This window comes from Myotis nattereri, assembly GCF_964212035.1.
Source record: "Myotis nattereri genome assembly, chromosome: 10".
Taxonomy (NCBI): domain Eukaryota; kingdom Metazoa; phylum Chordata; class Mammalia; order Chiroptera; family Vespertilionidae; genus Myotis; species Myotis nattereri.
Window position 1 is genome coordinate 2,347,841 of NC_138085.1, and position 14,221 is coordinate 2,362,061.

The 14,221-nt window shown below is 49.6% G+C and overlaps 1 protein-coding gene across 8 annotated transcripts in view; it reads right to left on the reverse strand.

Annotated features, from left to right (window-relative positions):
* The window catches only part of MAP4K4 (mitogen-activated protein kinase kinase kinase kinase 4), a 195,678-nt gene that overhangs the window by 96,617 nt on the left and 84,840 nt on the right, over positions 1–14,221 (reverse strand). For all 8 annotated transcript variants that reach the window (XM_081100885.1, XM_081100880.1, XM_081100879.1 and 5 more), the window contains exon 3: positions 9,309–9,365. In XM_081100885.1, coding sequence (XP_080957011.1) covers positions 9,309–9,365 — 57 coding nt within the window. The remainder of the gene's footprint in view (positions 1–9,308; positions 9,366–14,221) is intronic.

A 14,221-nucleotide genomic window follows, 5' to 3' on the forward strand; every position in this document is an offset into this window, starting at 1 on the left:
TCTCTTTGTTTATTTAAAAGACAAGGAGAGAATAGGAGAATTTTTATATTTTGTAAGCTTCTGGTTACATTCTTAAATTAGAATAAATTAATCCAAAATAGAAATACATTCTACCCCTGCCAAAACCAAAAGAACTAGTCCTTTAAAAAAAATTCACTATTACATCATCACTAGCATAGCTGTTTTTAAAATACTTTATCAGGTACCTGTTTGTTGAGCAATTATATTACTTTGGGGGGAAGATGAATAAAAGGATTCAGAAAAAGAGAGAGAGGAGTGATACCTTCAGAAAGGCTTGGAACCTGGGGCCCGCCTTTGTTCTTGGAGGATGTGATGGTATCTGCCTCCGAGGTTGCTGCATGAATTCGAGCAGGTGCCTTTGTGATGCAGGAACTAGTCCTTAAAAAACTCTGATTCACTCCATCCACTCTACACTTTATAGCCAGTAAGTCTTTACCACTTAAAATTACTTCCATTTTTAAAATTTTTTAAAGTTGATTTGACAGAGAGAGAGGAAGAGGGAGAAGAAGGGGGAAGGGGAGAGAGGGAGGGAGGGAAGGAGAGGGAGAGGGAGAGGGAGAGAGATATTTGCTGTTCCTCTTACTTAGGCATTCATTGGTTGCTGCTCCTTATATGTGTCCTGACTGGGGATCAAACCAGGACCTTGGTGTATGGGGACAATGCTCTAACCAACTGAGTCACCCAGCCAGGGTGAGATTAATTCTAATATCTAGTGAATTGTTTTAAAAAGAAAATATTAGAAACAGTACAAAGCTTACTCTGGCTCATTAGTAAAAGGCTGTGTGTTTATCCTAGCCTATACCGGGTGTTTTCAATGCAGGAGCAGTCACACTAGGGGCACAGGATGGTTCTTGGAGGTGGAGGGAAAGCCTACTGCTTACATGTATAAAGCGTAAAGAAATGCCTGCCGGCTCAGCATTCGAGCAGCGACCTATAATCTAGTAAGTCGAGGTTTGAGTACTGATCAGGGCACATGCCCAATTGAGGGCTTGATCCCCAGTGTGGGGCATGCAGGAGGCAGCTGATCGATGATTCTCTCATCATTGATGTTTCTATCTCTCTCCCTTCCTTTCTGAAATCAGTAAAAAAATTTATACACACACACACACACACACACACATATACAATACATGAACAGATATACTAGAGAGAGTCTAAAATTTTCATGGGGTGACTAGGAAAAAATATCTTAAAAGGATTTTTCTTAGGGAGGTGATAATGAAAATAAGGTTAAGAAACACTGCGGTATTCTATGAGAGTACACTGAAACTGTTAGTTCTCAACATCATTTCATACTTTCCAATTAAAATAAATCAAAATTCAACCCATTTCTAACTTGTTTTAAGAACTTTTCTCCAAGGACTTGTACCAATATTAAAAATAAAGATGTACAACTTGGGACCTTTACTCCATCCACAGAAAGACTGAACAATACAAATTAGTAAGTTGAAATTAAAGAGTAAGATCATTTAAATTTAGAAGTTACCTCAAGTAAGGAAAGTCAGCATTCCACTATCTTGGCACATCAGTTTCCCTCTCACTAGACATGAAAGAGAAGGTAGTTTGTTAAGACAGGGAGAAAGCAGAGAAAGATGGAAAGGAACAGCTGGGGAAGGAGACACCCCCTGTGGTTCTCACTGGTGCAATGAGGGCTCCCCCACAACCATGAGTGGGCCTGTGGCAGCTGCCAGGTCCAAGCAAGGGCAAGAGAAAGAGCCGCCAGTTGCCTGGAATGGAAGAAGCCAGTACCAAGCGATGAGGCCTGCAACATATAACTGGCCTCTAGGAACAATAGGTCACAAGGTCCAGCGATCTCTCCCTCCCTTCCTTTTGTTCTTATTTTCAGTCTAGACAAGAAGGGCACATTCATGACACTGTGCTCCTCCCACTGAAAGGTGGTGAAACTGCTAAGCCTCACAGGCCTCGCTTTGTAAACTGGAGTCAGCTTGTTTCCCTCCGGCTAGCCACAGCATGAAACACCCGAGAGCAAAAAAGGTGTCCCGCTCCTCTGTGGGCCCAGCTGGGTCAGCACCAAAGGGATCCGCCAGCGGTGATGTGCACTGCTTGGCATGAGGCCGCTGCTGCTGTGGCTCTTGCCTCACTAATGTGAGGACAGGCTGCCGGGTGCAACAGCAGAGCACACTTGCTGGCCACCCTTGACAACCCAAAGTGGAGCCACTGTCAGCCAAGACAGTATGTCAATTGTATGTCAAGAATGAGGTCTAACAGGAACGCCCTTAGGAGGGGACCAGAACCCAAAACACAAGGCTGGACACTGGGATAAGGACGCCACTGACCTCCACCCTTGGTGGGCACAGAACTCAGAGCTCCCACCCCCTGGCCTCAAGCTTGGCTGTGCACGGGTCACACCTAGAGCCCCGCTGGACTTCCACTCCACGGGCGCAGGTCCCGCTGGGGCTGCCTCTGACAGCGGACACTGCCAGTGACCAGGACTTTGTGCCAGAAGCTCCCCTCTCTGTGTGTACCCTGCGTGTGACTACTGCTTACGGGAGGTGTCCCCTAATAAACGTGGCCCTGCAGAAGGACACAGCGGTGGTGCGACTCCTTTCGGACACAGGCAGAGGCTGGGCTCTTACTGGCTGTTCTAGGCAAGGCCGGATTTTTATGCAGCTTTTATACCCATACCTCTAGGAGCACAATGCAAGAAAGGTGGAAGGTACCCAGTAAAATCTGCTGGCTGGTTCCCTGCACCCCAACAGGCTTCAGGCCCCGCACCCCCTGTCCTCCAAGGTATATCTCACAATTACCAATCACACACATTTTGTTCACGAAACTAAGAGAAAGTCAAGGTCCATCCATCCTTTACGGTCCAGATAAAACCAGCTCTTTCAACATACCTCCTTAGACCCCAATGTTTGAAATTGTTGATAGTTTCAAAGAGTCAGTAGATTGAGACGCAAAGATCTGGGTTCTAATCCCTGAACTCTAATTAGCAGTATCCTCCTGAACAGAGGTGGTGGGCCTCTAAGCTAGAATTCCTCACTCCTAGACAGGAGGCGGCCTATGATCTAAGGTACCACTGAAGTCAGGGTTTTCAAATGTGAGGGAGCATTCAATCCCTAGAGAGCTTGTTACAGCCCAGATTGCTGGGCCCCAACCCACAATTTCTACTATAGCATCAGGGTGAAATCTGAGACCTGCATTTCTAACAAGTTCCCAGGTTGAGAATCTAAAACTTTAACCCCTTCCTATGCCCAAAGGCCTAGTGGAGGGAAGACCCCAAAGCAGCCAGAACACTGGCTTCATGCAGCGCTCCCACCCAGGTGAGAGCTTGGGTGAAACACCCCAGACAGCACCACCCCACTCCCAGTCAGCCTCTGCTCTCTCTGCAACACCCCAGAAATGAGTGGCCCCAATAGCAAGCCCACGAAAGGGCATCACAGCTGCATGCAGCACTTGGGCAGGAGAGGGTCTGTCAGCAGGACGATCCAGCCTAAACTTCTCTCAGTTGTTCATCAAAATGCACACCTGTTTATGTAGTTTTGATTTGTGAACCATCTAAAGTACTTACACATTCAGAAATTAAACTAAGTCAGGAGAAAAAGCAAACCCTACAAATGCACAATACAGAAACTCAATCTAGCTACACATCAAACTGCTAAACCTCACAGAGAAAAGAATTGCTTCATGTAGCTTCTGAACACAGCACTGTGTAACATACATTGCACAGACAGAAAGAACTTCAGGGAAATCTTAAGCTTCATGTCTGCTGATAAGTAGTACCACTGTTATTCAAATTCTTGAAAGGACTTTAAAATAAAGCAAATAAGTAAATGCATTACTTTATTATGAACCAGTTTTTTTATATAAAGTATACAAGACTTTAAAAACTTAAGGAAAAACTGATTTTTGAAAAGTATATTTTCACACTGTCTACTGAAAGGACCTAGCAGCATAACACCTCAGCAGCAATGAGCACACATAGCATTCAAATGCTGGTTGCTAGCCTGGCCAGTGTGGCTCAGTGGCTCAGCATCGACCTATGAACCAGGAGGAGGTCACGGTTCGATTCCCAGTCAGGGCACATGCCTGGGTTGCAGGCCCAATCCCCCATAGGGGGTATGCAGAAGGTAGCCGACCAGTGATTCTCTCTCATCATTGATGTTTCCACCTCTCTCTCTCTCTTCTTTTCTGAAATCAACAAAAATGTATTTTTTTAAAACCCACACCACACAAACATCCGCACTCTGAAGCTGAGGAAATCTGTGGATGGTGCCTTGCCTGTTCTGGCCTGCCTGCGGAAGGCACGAGTAACCACAGAGTAACATGCAGCCTTGTTTGTTACAAACTCACAGTGGAATCCAAGTCAAATGCTTATCTTATAAACTCACTCACTTGTCTTGCCTTGTTTTGTTCATGGACTTTAATTATAATATTGTACTACTAGAGGCCCAGTGCACGAAATTCGTGCATGAATGGGGTCCCTAGGCCTGGCCGGTGATCAGGGCCGATCGGGGCCACCTCACCCAGTCCCGATCAGGGCGGGCTGATCAGGGTCAGGCCAATCACGTGTGTGTTATTGCCACCTCCCTGCATTCCGGGGGTGGGCGGAGCCTGCGGTGACAACAGAAGCGACAGAACGAAGGGGCTGTCGTTGGTGGGCACTCCCGGGATTCGGGGCCTGCCAGCTGGGGGAAGGGACCAGGGGAGGTTGGCTGGCCATGGAAGGTTGGCTGGCCGCAGGAGGTTGGCTGTGGGAGCACACTGACCACCAGAGGGCAGCTCCTGCGTTGAGCGTCTGCTCCCTGGTGGTCAGTGTGTGTCATAGTGACTGGTTGACTGGTTGTTTGGTCACGAAGGTCACTTAGATTTTTACATATTATAGATATATAAATATAGACTAGAGGCCTGGTGCACAAAATTCATGCGGGAGGGGGTGGAGGAGGGGTTCCTTAGCCTGACCTGCACTCTCTCCAATCCAGGACCCCTCGGGGGTTGTCCCACAGGGATCAGGCCTAAACCAGCAGTCAGACATCCCTCTTGCAATCCGGGACTGCTGGCTCCTAACTGCTCGCTTACCTGCCTGCCTGATCGCCCTTAACTACTCTACCTGTCTGCCTGCCTGACTGCCCCTAACTGCCTCTGCTTGCTGGCCTGATCGCCCCCTAACTGCACCCCCTGCTGGCCTGGTCACACCCTAATTGCCCCCCTGCCAGCCTGGCCACCCCCTAACTGCTCCCCTGCCAGCTTGGTCACCCCCTAACTGCTCCCCTGCCGGCCTGCCTGATCACCCCTAACTGCCTCTACCTGCTTGCCTGATCACACCTAACTGCCTCTGCTTGCCAGCCTGGTTCCCCCCTTAACTGCCCCCCTGCCAGCCTGGTCACCCCCCTGCCGGCCTGGTCACCCCCTAACTGCCCCCCCGCTGGCCTGGTCGCCCCCTTAATTGCTCCCCTGCCAGCCTGGTCGCCCCCTAACTGTCTGGAAGGAAGTCGGACATACGGAATATGTCTGGTCGACCCTGTCTGATTAGCATATTACCCTTTTATTAGTATAGAAGATAGTTATACCACTGGGGGGAAACTGGGTGCAGGGTGCATAGGACCTCCTTATATACTTTTGTGCTAATTCATGTGACTCTATAATTATTTCAAAAACAAAACAACACATTCTAGATCTCATGTTCTGGTCTTGCCCAGCTTGAACACAACCTTAACCTGCTCCTGAAACCCTTCCCACAACCAATCATATAAATGACATGCTTTCTTCAAAATCCTAAAGATAATCAATTCTTAAAAACGTTAAAAACTGAGAAGCAATATAAAGAGACTAGAGGCTCGATGCAGGAAATTCGTGCACGGATAGGGTCCCTAGGCCTGGCTGGCAATCAGGACCGATCGGGACCTTCCTTCCCCTGGCTGCTGGCTGCCAGGTGGGGCCATCCTTCCCTGGCTGCTGGCTGCCAGGTGGGGCCATCCTTCCCTGGCTGCTGGCTGCCAGCCAGGGCCTTCCTTCATTCTGCGCCACCCCCTGGTGGTCAGCGCATGTCATAGCGAGCAGTTGAACTCCTGGTCAGTGGAACTCCAGAGGGGAAAATTTGCATATTAGCCATTTATTATATAGGATCTTTACATCTCTTGCAAATAAATGCCTCTCTTCCAGATCTCTTGGTTTCCTATCATTCCTAACACCTAGCCCCGGGGCGAGATATGAATGCTCTGCTGGCTTTGTGTTCTGGGTCCAGGTCCATAATCAAAGCAGGTGAGGTGCAGCCACTTGGGAACAAATCCACTCGGGACTGTTGAGGCCGAGCTGGGCGGAGAGCGGCCCCACACCCACCTCCCCACACCGCTGCTTCTCTGGGCTTCAGAGCAGAAGGAATAAGAGGAGCCTGGTAACTGCCTCTCAATTTCACTTAAGGAACTGACTCAAGAATCGGTGGTTTTTCCCAAAAATAAGCATTCACCAAGTTTTGTGACAAAATTGAGAAGTCTAAAACCATGCCGAATCCGCTCTCCTCCTGATGGAGCTGAAACCTGAAACATTTCAGTAGTCAGGAATTTGCTCCCAGGTCTGACCCAAGCCAATGCCTACAACTTCGCAGGACTGCCAAGAGGCCCCCGATGGGGGTCAGGCAAGGGCAGGTTTCCTGGGGTGCCAGCTGCACGATGTCCTCTACCCACACTGTGCCCCAAGCGACAGCACAGAGGTCACTGCGTGGACACAGGACGGAGAGGTCAGGACAGTAAACGCTTGATTGAGTTTCCATTTGTTCTCAAGACTCACCATTTGGTGTCCATTTCTCCCAGCACATGGGTTGCGCATAATTATTTTTAAAGGAGTCCTGAAAATGCATTTTTCCAACATTGCCTGATTTTTTGTATACGACTCAGCAGCAGTGGACAAAGGCGTCTACTGCACACAGCTGTGTGGTTTGGAGCTGTGCTCACAGACAGATGATAGGAAGCCAGCCGAGCACCACAGTGGTTATGTGTGTGTGTGTGTGGGGGGGGGGGGGGTAAGAATTTAACTCTCCTTGATATGTTCTTATGTTTTACACGTTTTTTAAACAGTGACCACGTCCTGCACACGTATAACCAGAGCCAGGCCTCGTGAGGAGGACACAGGGAAGACCCGCCTCACTGCGAGGGGAAGGAGCTGGCCAGGCAGCCACAGCTGCCACCAGCCAGGCAGCACCGGGGAAGTGAGGAAAATACCAGCTCTCAGGACTTCCAGATGCTTCAAAAACTCTGAATGGTGACAGTTACGGTGGCACCCATCAGTCTGCCAGGACACAAGTCTGCCAAGACGTGTGTTAACAAATGTCACGGAGCACGGGCTCCGGCCACATGGCCTCCCAGGGTGGTGCCAGCGCCAGGCACCGAAGGCGGTGAGGAGATGGGCATTCTAGTCACAGAGAGCCCTGCACAAGATAACTCGACTTTTGTACTTAAATTACAGTCAGAATTTGCCACTCTTTAACATAATCTTAAAAGTCATATCTAATTGGAAAGCATCCATTTCCCATGAGCTGGACACCAGGAAGGACCCTGCACACAGCAGATCCACATCCCCATGTGCTACCAGGACCCTGCACACAGCAGACCCACATCCCCATGAGCTACCAGGACCCTGCACACAGCAGACCCACATCCCCATGAGCTACCAGGGCCCTGCACACAGCAGACCCACATCCCCATGTGCTACCAGGGCCCTGCACACAGCACAGACCCACATCCCCGTGTGCTACCAGGACCCTGCACACAGCAGAGCCACATCCCCAGTGCTACCAGGACCCTGCACACAGCAGAGCCACATCCCCATGTGCTACCAGGGCCCTGCACACAGCACAGAGCCACATACCCATGTGCTACCAGGACCCTGCACACAGCAGAGCCACATCCCCATGTGCTACCAGGACCCTGCACAGCAATCAGTGCTACAAGGGCCTCTAGCCAGTCGACCACACAATGGCACTTTTCCATTGCAAAGTCCCCTTATCCTCTTTGGCAGAGAAAAGAGAGCAGTCACCTCACAGAGCGCCACACCTCACACTGTGGAAGCTCTGTCCCTGTCGGCAGCCGAGACCACGGTGCTCTCCGCCTCTCCCGAGATCACGCCTGCACCAGTCAGTCCACCTGAGACCAAGTCAGCCCCGTCTTCCTCGCAGACCCGGTTAGGGCAGGTCGGGGCTTGATTTAAAAATGCCCCAAGTCCCCAAGGCTGCTGGTTAACTCTCTCTAGAATATGTGATGGTAAACCTTACTCAGAATTAAACACGTTATAAGAAATCATGAGAATGTGAAGTAAAATTTCTGGTGAAAATACAGCTGACCCTTGAACAACATGGGGGGCTATAGGTTAGGGGTGATGACTACTGAAAATTGCTTATAACTTTTGACTCCCCAAAAACTTAACTGCTAATCGCCTACTGTTGACCAGAAGCCTTAATTAACACATACTCTGTGTACTGTGTGTGCTACATACTGTATTCTTACAACTAAGTAAGCTAGAGAAAAGAAGATACTAAGAAAATCATAAGAAAACACATTTAACATATTTATTGAAAAAAATCTGCATATAAGTGAAACCGCACAGTCCAAACCCATGTTGTTCAAGGGTCAATAGTAACTTAAGACAGAACGGATTTAGTCACGATGACCCACGGCTATTTAAGCAGGAACTATGACTCAGCACGTGTATGCACACAGGCACACGCAGAGGGAGGCCCTCCCTTTCTGTGGAGTTGGCTTATCCTTCCACCTACAGCTACACAGCAAACCCACGTGACCATTTTAAGAACTATTTTTTGCTACTAAATTTTGCCAACAATCTGCTCAGCGTTCTAGCAGATGTTTCTGTTTTCAATCCTCTGGGAACTGGCTGGACCTGTTTTCATCCCCGTGTTAAAAATAAAAGAAATGGCCCAAATGTGGCCCTGTACCCCAGAGAAGCTCCCCTCCCCCACAGCCTGACTCTCTCCCATTTATGTGACTTTCCCATCCCCTCTCAAATCTCGTCTTTTCCACTAGAAGATGTTTCCAATTATGGTCCATTATGCTGCCAAGGATGACATCACTCAGAGGTGTGTTTTGTGTGTGTTTTTAAGAAAATGCTACTGATTGTTAGTTACTTCGGGATCGTCTGCACCATTTAGCCCACTGTTGTGCTGGGTGTTATGACCCCACAGTGTCGTGGCAACGTCTCAGGAGGGCAATGTGCTCAAGATCGATTCTCTAAACAGAACAATGCTCCTCCACTGGGAGGGCGGGGTCCCTGACTGCTCCCCCCGGGTTGAGGTAAGTATGTGTGTGACCCCATCTTACCTCAGTAACATCCATAACTTTGATGGCCGCCAGCTGACCTGTTTTAACATGTCGACCCTGAAAAACAGAGGAAAGAAAGATAATTGGCACCACTGTTTTGCACAATCACTACAACAGAATGGTTGGTGCTTCAACAAATCAGTTCTTCTATATTTTTTTCCAAAAAAATACTGATGAAATAGACCATGCTTTCCAACAGAACAATATCGTTGCTAATACCAATGAACCACACGTGATAAACAGAACAATGGAAACAAATGAGTTTTGATAAGTTTCCCTTTTTTTTTCCAGGGTTTAATTTCTGTATTATTACCTCTCAATCCAAGCAACTTAAATTTCTTCTATACATCAGGTTGAGCACTCAAAAAAGAAATGACAAAAAAACAAAAAAACAACTCCCTGTGTGTACTGCTGAAATGAACAGTCCTTTTTCCCCAGTGGAGCTCCCAACACCACTACTTGACTTCAAGGAGTTAATCTGAGAGTCTTCCTTGAAGGTTCGCGCACCCCAGTGCAGAAAGGCTGGGAGAGAGTCCCCCAGAAGGAAGGGAGTGCAGGGGCGGGGCGGGAGGGCGCATGCTGAGGCCTTTGCACAGCTCTGTGGTAATTCCGGACCTAGAACCTAAAAATGTGTCATCCTCTTATATCACTAGGCATTTCTATGTTTTTAATCGGTATTGTTGAAAGTATTACATATGTCCCTTTTCCCCCATTGTCAGTAGGTATTTCAAATTCGGTCATTCTCCCCTCACCAGGGCGAGGCCACTGGATCAATTCCCGAGCGTCTCCCTCCTCTCTGCACCCTCTGCCCTGGTCGGTCATTTCCCAGCTGAGCAGCAAAGAGCCCGCGGTACCCTGACCACCAGCGACTTGAGAGCTTGGTGAGGAACGGTCCCCAGCCTGCCACGGGGAAGGCATGGCGGGAGCCCCGTGTCCCAGGGCCCTCTCTGTGGCCCTGGATGGAGCACTGGGACACTTGAGCTTGAGCCTGAGGAAAGCTCTCCCTTTATTCTGGAGAGTTCTGGAAAGTTTACATAGGAACTCAAGTTCTTACTCGGTCAAAACACCAACCTATGAAAATGAGCCATGGTCATGGGGAGCCCCGCGATGGCCCATTGCCCTGTAGTTCACAGCAGGGCAGGTGCCCAGATAGGGGCGACCCTCGTACATACAGGCAACCAGGGCCCACCTGCCCTCAGGCCAGGCCAGAGCTCCCCAGCACGCACTCCTGCAGGCACTGCAACCTGGCCTTCCCGCCTGCCCTCCTGGCTCCTGCAGTGTTGCCCTGTGAATGGGGCCCATCTGCAGTTCAGGCGATCTGCAGTTCTGCCTGAGGCGCAGGGAGATCCAGAGTCGGGCACAGGGAACCCTGCCTTCTTGCCCTGCAGGCCTGCTGTGCCGCCTGCCCAGCCTCAACAGACCTGACCGATACCTCACTGTGGCCTCAGGGCACCCGTCATCGCATGCTCATCGTGCCCACGGAGCCCGGAGAACAGTCTGGCCCTGGCCCTGCATTGACAGTGGGCCACCCAGGATCCTGACAGGAAATGCTGTCCTGCCTACATGTGCAATAAAACGATGAGGCTCCATCTCAGAGAGGTGCAGAAGGCCCAGCTCCGGGCCAGGAAGGCAGTGCTGGATGAAGGTTGCATGGGCTCCCATATTTCTGATACGTACAGCTGTTTCTACTACCTGTCTGTCCAAGATTCAGCATCTTTTGATAGCACCCTTCTCTGAATTGCTCATTTAAAATTTCTACCTGTGTGTGCTGAAAGCGCTGTAGCCTCGGCCTCTTCCTGTGTGACCACAGCACCGTTCTAAGCAGCAGTACACAGACGCGGCGGTGCACAGACGCGGCGGTACACAGACGTGGCAGTACACAGACGCGGCGGTGCACAGACGCGGCGGTACACAGAAGCGGCGGTACACAGACGCGGCGGTGCACAGAAGACCGAGCTCTCGCCCTGGGCATGGAGGAGCCTGCAGCGGCAGCTCAGGCCCAGAGCCCGGGCCAGGCAGGACTGCACCGCACGTGCCTTCTCCCCAGGCTCAGCATGACACTGGTGCCTCCAGCTCCCATCTGTCATCAGGGGTAAAGCTGGGCCCACTTCACAGGTTTACTGCTAAGAAAAACTGAGCAAAGAGCCTGAGGGCATGGCACATGCAAGCACAGCCCTGATACTGAATGATGCCGAACCTGTTTCTCTCAACAAGGAGAGAAATGCACTTTTTAGCACAGTATCAAGCAACTGCCACGAGTACCCATCACATGAAACCCAATCATGACTTCCTTGAATCCAAGACAAAAGGGTAGAACTTAAGAGGACAGGGTGCTGCTAACACCCAGTCCCTTCCACGTAAGAGACACAGGACCATCTCCTTAGCACCCAGTCAGCCCTCAAATCTGCAAACACATGCCTACTCTGTGCAGTGGAATTCCTTCCAAATGGCTAAAGCAAATTTCTGACTGACAGAATCCGAGAAAACAGCACAAGGCTTGCCCCAGCTTTCTCTCTTTTCAAGAGGTGCACGCAGCAGCACTGTGCTGGGACACTGCCAGGTGAGATGTAGGGAGTGATGTGGTCACACTTAGATCCTTACAGATCAAGAAATCCCCGTCTGTGAAAAACACCTCTCCAGGGGTTACCAAGCAGCAGTCCCTGCCTTGTTCCCTTTCTACCTGAACGGGACTGCGAATGCATTAACCCCTAGAGTGCCGGGAAAGGGATCGCGCTCCTCCTGTTTTCGCCAAAAGTGCCGCCGGGAGCGCTATCAAAGCTTCGAAATGGCGCCCAGTTCTATGTCTGCTTTTATTAGTGATGGTGATATTGCTAAATATGTCAATGTAGTAAAGGTTTCCTTCAGTTTTTGAACATGAAACTTCATTTACTTGTGATTCATACTTTGTTTCCTAAACTGCTGTAAAATCAGCAAAAATGCCTTGGCAATTTTAGCATAGTTCCTAGGGTACTGGTTGGCACTCGAAGGGTTAAGACTCAGGACAGTGGTTCAGAAGCTGAGCTGCGGGTTCACACAGTATTTGCTTCATACAGAATATCAGTTTTCCTTAGTGAGCGATAACAGAATCAGGACCTAACAACTCAACTATTTTTATCTCAGATATAACAGACCAAGTAAAGGCTTTAGTCTTGATTATCACATACCAGTTCTTCCAAAATTAGGTTCCATTTTAAACTGAAATATGACTCAGGAAACTGACTCCCTCCTTCCTGAGAAACAAGACAATGCCCTGGAAGATCCCGCCGCCACTCATCGCTGCACTTCCCCAGGGAGCTGCATAACTTCTCCGAGCTCTCCGGTCACTGAGGCTCCAGCGAAGGCCATCCTAAGGGTCCGGACATCGAGCCCTGGCCCTCCCACCTGGGACACTCAGGGGAGAGTCTTCACTCCCTCCAGAGCCACGCTGGCTCCCTGACCCTGCCTCAGGCTCAGGCCCCATCAATGCAGGCCCATTTCTCATCTTCAGAGGGCAAGGCCAATACGCGGGGAGGCAGTGGGGTGCTACAGCGACCTACTTCCCTCTCCCCTCTCTCTAATATCCCACCTAGTGGATGGGCCACATTATGTAAAGGAGCCAAAATGGGCAGCGGAGTGCCCTGAGGAGGCTGAATGTACTGAATGTACGTATGTATGCAACTGTGGGCTGAGGAGGCTCCATGAGGGTAGTTTGAAATGATAACAATGTGTGTGGTTTACTCAGCACCACGGAGAGGAGAGGATCTAGGTTGGCCCCTCGCAGGTGGTCCCCGGCTTGGCGGGTGGTCCCCGGCTTGGTGGGTGGTCCCCGGCTTGGCGGGTGGTCCCCGGCTTGGCTCTGGCCGTAACAAAGGGCCTCCTTCGTGCTGCCTCCGTAGCATGTGAAGAGAACACACACACTCAGAAGCACCTGATCAGTCCGGGCCTCGAGGACACGGGCACAGGCCTCTTCCCGGAAGTCCAGGCGGTAATGCTGTGCCCTCCAGTCCGTCTCCGAAGGACGCGACCACTTCCCTGACCTGCCTCTGAAACTCCCGGCCTGTGCATGGAGGGATCAGAAACTTCCTATTGATAGGACCTTCCTTTCCATTGCACCACCCAGTCCTAACATACACGGGGAAATGACCGGGTTGGTATTAAATATGCATAGCTCACAGCCATGCGGGACTGACTCTTCTGTCCTACTGTCTCCAACTCCTGGGCACTCAGTGTCCCATTCGGGCTGTAAAATGCCACAGGGAGGGCAGTAAAGGCCATCGCTTGCTGTCCCGATGAGGTACCATGTAAACATTAATGCACTTATGAGACATCTGATGGTGAAAAGCCTCTTAATATCATTCTCAGTTATTTTCCCAACAGACCCTGAAAAACCCTAGAAGAGCAGTGAAGCAAGCCACTATCCTACTCTGCAAATGAAGAACTGTGAATTTTATTACTAAGTTACCTACCCAAGGTACAGTGGCAGCGAAATCCCCTTTGCAACCATTATATAAAATTCGAAAAATGGATTCCTACTATTTCTACTAACTTGTCAAGTTCCTGCTATTCAAGTTTTTTGTTTTTAAAAAAACATCTTTAATTATTTTCGCTCAATGCTCTCAACGAGTTGGCATATTGCAAGATTTAGAGTTAAGATTGCTACTGTGATCGACACCTCTTCACAGTCAGACTGGCTCCCTTCAGCAGAGCCACCTGCGAGCAGGTGATCCTTTTTTTTGTCTCTAAGTGAGGAAAATGCACGTTTCTTCCTTTTTAAAGGAAAAACTATTCTTGGCAGACATCCTAGCTAAGAAAAATGCTCTAATTTTCAACTCTCCTTCATGATTCTAACAGAGTCAAAACTGACAACTTGCATTTGCAAATACGCATTACATTTATGACACCTGTTCCCACACACACACAAAATTACAGCACAT